The following is a 6,793-nucleotide window of genomic DNA, read 5'->3' as shown; positions in this document are numbered from 1 at the left end:
TCAGAGAGCAGTGAAGACATATGGTTGTACATCTCCAGTCTGTCCACCAGATACACTATGTTTGGTTTCATTGTGTTCTTTATATCCACAGATGGAAAAAGATAAAATACTCTCGTCAAGAAAAGGAGCAGCTATCTGCCCTTTATAAATAACAGTATAGGGAAATTCCTTTATTGAATTTTCATTCCAGGGAGGATTTTTTTTCACTGCCCTGAAGTATGTCCGGCACCAGATAGCGGCATAAGCGGACCGAAACAAGTAGGCACTAGGGTCTTAGGACCATAATACCCTGATTGACCCGTTCACTTCTATTTTTAATATCCCGGACAGATCCAAGAATAAAGGGAAACTGGGACCTGCCTGTGGATTTTTAAATCTTTAATTCACTCTGGCCAATAATATCAATAAGAGCTCCCTGAAATATGGTTGAGCCCACCCTGACTTATAGGCGTCAGGGTGACCCGATGATGAAGCATGACACCACTAGGGTGTGTGAGGGTAATTAAAACAAAAGGATTTGTTTCCTTCCCCACTCCCTAGTGGGCCACAACTTTAGCTTCACATAGGGACTTCCCATCATTATGGTATGAGGTTCCACCTGAGGTTAATCGTGATTACGATTTACACACCAGGAGTACTTTTTGTGGTTTAAGTGTTATTACATGGGAGGCTGTACTCCCTCTTGAGAGTTCCTCTCGGCCCTCATGGTATAGAGGAAGGTTCCTTTCTCTATTTACCATTATGTGTATCATGTCCACCAGACACACCACGCAGCACCCTGTACAGAACTCCGAACACACGTCCTACAGATCCAAAACACACAACTGACTATAGGAGCATCCAATAGGACTTGCTGCTGTGAGCTGCCTTCCGCCGTCATACGTGTGAGAGGCAGTGGACATGCGGACGACAGATGATGGAACTTTAGGGGTTTGGACCTGCGTTCGTTCACCATTGCCAAAGTAACAAGAAGTTCCACCCTCAGCTACTTAAACTGACACATTCAGTTAACGCACACATTCCCACTCACTCAGGGGACAGCACATCACGACAAACTGAATCACACTCTGCTCAGCAATGGAGCACAAAACCATTTGGCAAAGTCGACTATCGAAAGCGCTGTAAAGCCACCACAATGACAGAATGACTCTAGAAAAAAACATTAACAAGGCCCAAGGCTTTCAGGAGTAAAGACAACTCTAAACTTAGGGATGAGTGCTGGTGTTCCAGCCCAGCAGGTCTTTTATTAGAAGATTTGCATTAGAATACTTTTACAGAAGAAATTAAATATAAAATACATTGGTGACTTTTCGGATGTAGAGTTATCACGTAAACAAAGGCAGTTCAGTCTGTGCAAAGGGGATGGATTCCTATTCTCTGTAATCCAGGTATAAGGGGCGAAGATGTGGCCTAACTGCTAGAGCGGTTGACCTTGAAGTAGGGGAACCGGGTTCCAGTCTCAGCAGTAACGCTCAGCAGTAACGCTCAACATCCTGTGATTCTGGACAAGAGACAAACTCCCCATGACTAGCAAAATTAATGTATTCATCTGTAACGCAACTGGTGTTCATGTAAAGCGCTTTGATACGTTCGGGTTGGGTTTGCGCTATATAAAACTCCCCAAAAGAGGGGGGCTTGAAGAGCACAGTGGTAACCTACAGAAATGTAAAGGGTGAAGTGGAATGACGCTAAAGAAGGGAGGCACACACATTTTAAACCTGAAACATTACTATAGACGTCCAAATGCATTCAAATACATTTAACAAGCTAAAAAACACCTTGCCAGTACCCGTACATATAAGAGAAGTGACTATCTTATGTCTTATTGGTTTCTTTGTGTAGTACCTGCAGTCCACACTTGTTCAATTTTGTACAATGATTTGTCCAAATGCACAATGGGGATTAAAATAAAACCAAAGGATGTACAACGGTAGCTACAGAGGCAGTCACACCGGCTCAACGCTTCTGAATGTCCAGAGTAAAAAACAAATCCGGTTTAATGTAAAGCACCGTCTGTGAAGGAGAACTGAGGTTTGAGACACAAAGGTGCCGTTAGGAAGGACGAGCATACGACTGTCTCAATGTACAATTAACAGCACAAAAAGAACACTGAGGACGTCTTTGTAATGTGGTTTCAGTGTCATTAAGGGGGTCTTTTTTTGTCTTATAGAAATTGTTTTTTCTATTGTGTTTGGAAAACCTAAGACGTAATTGGGAGCAGTTTGCAAAAGATTTTTTTCTGAACTACTCAGCTTTTCTGTTTACTACTTTATAGAAAGCAACTGGAATTATTGCATCTTCTCAGGAAGTTACAAATCAAATACATTTTTAAATAGGTGAATATTGTTGGGGTGTTTGTGTGGCTGAATTTTAAGGCCAGTCTGTCTGCACTTCTAGTTCTGGAAGTTTGTCAGGGCTACAAAAGTGCAGCATTACTCGCCTTCCACTTAACTCCTAATCCCGACAATGTCTTTAGGAACACTGCTTTGTAGAACTGAGTCCATGACCGGCGTGAAGCTCAGATAAACCCTGCATTAATTCGGGATTCCCAGATTCTTCTCGAGGCCTCACTCCGATGCGGACAGACAGTCCAGGTAATTTCAGCATTTCACATCCCCATGCTCAGCAGAAAGAACCTGTCCGGTTGCTTCACTCCATGAAGCAAACTTTCTCCTGAGCCACTCCACTAAGACCATGATTTGGATTAATTCTCCCCTCCCCTGTCATGCACAGGATTGGGCGCTTCGCAGCCCGGCTGCATAAGGTCCTATGTAGTAGTTTCAGTAAGTGCTGATTGTCCTTAATCCAATGAAACCTGATTTTTAACAACACTTTCCAATATAAAACATCATCAGCCATAGGTCAATTATTGCTATTAGACCCCACCCCCTTTCATCCCAACAGCTCTTAGATGAGGTTCCATTTTCCATTCCTATTTGATGGCTGAGAATTTCCTTCAAAAGTCTGTTTTCCTCGAAGGAGCGGCGCTTGCACAATAAATAAAAAACAAGCTTTGGTGAATGCAATACTAGCTGCTTTCCGTTTCAAGAATGGGTCTATATGACCACAACAGTTAAGCGGCTCTCGCGGTCAGATCCTGGTGCACCAACTTGCTCAACACACACTATAGATCCTTAAAGGCGCCCAACTGCACACTGTTCTTCTTGTAGTAGCTTTGTAGTTGTGGGTCCATAAGGGTATGTAGCTCGTGCTGGCGTTCACAGGACTGGGAGAAGTCGTCGGGTCCATCACCGCATCCTCCATCGGGGGGTACACTGGGGTAGCCGGGATGTACCATAAGTTCAATGGTTATGGTCTGGTCTTGCTGGTCGTGACTGGGGAAGGAGTTCCTAGGAGCCTCTGTGTGCCCGATACCAGCCTTTGCAGAGGTCGAGAAAGAAGCAATGGAAGAATCAATGGCGCGCTGTATGTGGCCGACTGACATATTTCTGCCCATCGTAGTCAGACCAATGTAGATATCAGGCCACCTGTAATGGAAGACAAGAAACATGAGGAACAGTAAACAGGCCACTGCCAACAAGTCAACAAACAGGTACAACATGTAGATGAAGGGGAAAAGATTCAGGCAAAGGTTATATCAAGCATCACTATTAACATACATCCAAAAATGCGTACCAAGTTACCTGCAAAGTCACAGCAGTACAACACCCCCTCTTCACCTAAATACATTTCCACACAGGTGCACACCCTGGACGGAGCTGAGAAAAGCCAGTCTCAAGGAATGCAGGGAATGCAGCATCTTACAGCTTCTTTGGCTCTGAAGCGCAGAACAGGATTTCCTCAGCAGACTTCTGAGGCAGAACTTTTGTGAATCTTTCGATGTTATGCAAATACTGTAAAAATGACAGGACTGTGGTGTAACTGATTTGAATAAAAGATGCTTAAGTAGGTTTTTTGCTTTGGTTTTCTCAAGCTTTCACTGCCTTGTCCAGATCTGAGGGAGGAGGGGTCGGTCCTTTGCCCTCAGCGGTTATCACGACAGCTACCTGACCTGGGAGATTTCCCTTTTATTGGACAGGCACCATCCTTCACAGTAGAATCGTTGGAATTCAAGGTCTTTACGACTCCACGTTCTGAAGGAGCTTGTGGCCAGGTCTCACCGATTACTCCACAATTCTTTGTTCCATGGACAAAATTAATGAGGGATCAAGTCTCAAATAGAGCCAGACACATCATGCTTAGCAGGTGGCAGCAAATCCAGTGCATGCAGTAAAAAAAAAATCAGAATGATTATTTGGAGAGGCTAGCCACATACTGTACAGATGTCTATGTCGACACCAGTCTTTGGGGATAAACGTTCACTCAGAGAGAAGGTTTCGGTACCAATTCAGATCCAGACTGCACTGTCTGCATAGGTTTGAGGTGTTCTGCTATAACATTTAAAAAAGGCCCGAGCTTGTTGAGAGCAGTACCAAATCCGTATTTGGCACATTTATTTGTGGGTCAGAAACAAGACCTAGTGTTCTCATCAAATGTTGCTGGAGAAGTTGGGAAATTCCATTCTGCAAAGAAAGAAGACATCCACCATTGTTTACGGTATTGTCATTCACTACGTCTCGTGGTCAAGCACGATTGTCAAGAAAATCCAAAGCGGATTAATTGAAGGAACTGTGAAACCAACTGGATCTTACCTAGCCTGTGAAAACAATTTGCATGCAGGAATAGTTAAGAATGGAGAAGGCTTAAGCTCTAACCTAAAAAAAGAACCACCCAAGGATGATTTTGAGATCCACCGTCCACATTCAGGGGAACAGAGTGAGAGATGGTCTGGTACAGAAACCATGAACAGTGAAAACCAACTGTACTGTTCTTCCTCATTTCCTTCTATTTACGTTGTCCAGAGAATGGTAAATCAAGGGGTATGACGCAAAGGAAGCACCTCTGTCTTTGGCCATATGGTGTGATTAGGATGTCACAGCGATAGGTTTGGGTTTTTCGGGCTTCAGATGCACCAGATCTAGGTGACATCTGCACTGAAGCCGCAGGACCTTGGAGGGAGCGAGCCCCAAGCTTTCTTCCTCATCAACCTTCCATGGGGATGTAGCTCTAAGACCCTGTAAATCACAAGGCACTTCAAGCATATTCTGCAATCAGCAGAGGCAGCGACTCTGCACCACAGTACTGTAATCCTCTTATCAGACTTTAATAGACCGCATTGTTCCACATCTCCCAAAATCTTGGTAAGGGAAAACTACAAAACTGGTAGCCACATCCAAAAGAGTTGAGCATCACAACAAACCCTTCTCCATGTCCTGACAAAAGGAAGCATAAACAGGAATCGCGTCAAGGTAGGAGAGGGTGCTCTTTGTGTTTGACGGAGGACAAATTGTGAGTAAGGCATTCCCAACAAAGCTGAGACGGACAGACTGCTAGAACCACAGGGCATAAAAATAGGTAACACATGACTGGCATGACTGGTGATACACATTTTAATAATGAGACGGAAGCTGATTGGTTGAAATCGGGCCACATTATACTTTCTAAACACCCAGGCAAACAGAGCCCTTTGGGGCTGCACCAGGAAATCAATCCTTTGCAGACATAACCTTGGCAATTGCCATTTGTAATGAGAGAACCGCCTGCAATTTAGCAAAGGGGGCTACTATATTTTTTATGAAATATACAAAAAAATGTGATGAGTGGTATGCCAGAGTTAGTCTCATATTAATAACTAAAGGACACCCAATAACCCCTTCAAAGATTGGGTATACCACACACAACCAATAGAGCTGCTCCAAAAGGAAATGCTTATTAACTTACCTGTGGCAGCTGGCTGAATGAGTCTTGAGAGGAAAGTAATAAAACATCAAACCCAATGCAGCAATGAATGTAGCTCAATCAATGTGTGTGTGCGAAAATGAGTTACGATGTTACGTACTTCACTGACCCATCAGAAACGACAGGTGCTTCCAATACAAAGGTTGCACAAACAAGTAATGGAGAGATGTAAATCAAGCCTTGGGGTGTGGTGTCCAGCAGAGATTATGACATATGCTAATTTTCTTGTTTAAAATGTACTAAACAAGTGAATATTTTACACCCAAGAAATGGTGTGGACATGTTTTTTATGGCAACACAGTGTGCACTTTATTCTTCAACCATGATATGTTCGCCAGTCTTGCATATTAGGGACATATAATCTACATAATTAATAAGAAATAGGTAACAAGCATTTGCAATGCAATAGGTCTCGCTTTTAAGAGAGTGTGAGCTGATGTGGCCTCAATTCCCTGAGGCACCTCCACAACTGGATGCCCTGCAGAACTTGCTGTCACGACCCTCCCCCGCGAAACTGGTATCCAGACTGTACAACTGCATGCAGGAGCAGGCCCCGCTCACTGTGCCTGTGGCCAAGCTGGCTTGGACCGCAGACCTGGACGGTGCCCTGTCAGATGACGTGTGGGAATACTGCTGTAAGCAGCTCACGGCGCTGTCACCGAACTATAGGCTACGACTGGTCCACTTCAAATTCTTGCACCGGTACTATCGCACACCAGTGCTGCTACACCGCATGGGAATCCGCACTGACGCTTCATGCTGGAAGTGTGGCGGAGCTGACGCGTCCTTTCTCCATGTGGCGTGGAGCTGCCCAAAGCTAGATGAGTACTGGTCGAGCATTTTTGAGGCCATCAATCAAATTTTTTCACAGGTCAGATGAACCCACTCCGCTTTTGGGGCTCCTGGGATACGTTAAAGACACCGAACCCGTTGACAGGAAACTGCACGCGATGCTGCTGCTTTACGCTAAACGCCAGGTGGCGATACACTGGGG

At 44.5% G+C, this 6,793-nt stretch overlaps 1 protein-coding gene across 3 annotated transcripts in view; it reads right to left on the bottom strand.

The window, feature by feature from the left end:
- Positions 1-1,205: 1,205 nt before the first annotated feature.
- The window catches only part of YDJC (YdjC chitooligosaccharide deacetylase homolog), a 141,368-nt gene continuing 135,780 nt past the window's right edge, over positions 1,206-6,793 (bottom strand). For all 3 annotated transcript variants that reach the window (XM_085636441.1, XM_085636440.1, XM_085636439.1), the window contains one exon: positions 1,206-3,488. In XM_085636441.1, coding sequence (XP_085492567.1) covers positions 3,125-3,488 — 364 coding nt within the window. In that variant the 3' untranslated portion in view covers positions 1,206-3,124. The remainder of the gene's footprint in view (positions 3,489-6,793) is intronic.

The sequence above is a fragment of the Triturus cristatus genome, chromosome 11 (assembly GCF_964204655.1).
Source record: "Triturus cristatus chromosome 11, aTriCri1.1, whole genome shotgun sequence".
NCBI lineage: Eukaryota > Metazoa > Chordata > Amphibia > Caudata > Salamandridae > Triturus > Triturus cristatus.
This window is presented reverse-complemented; position numbering and strand designations above follow the sequence as displayed.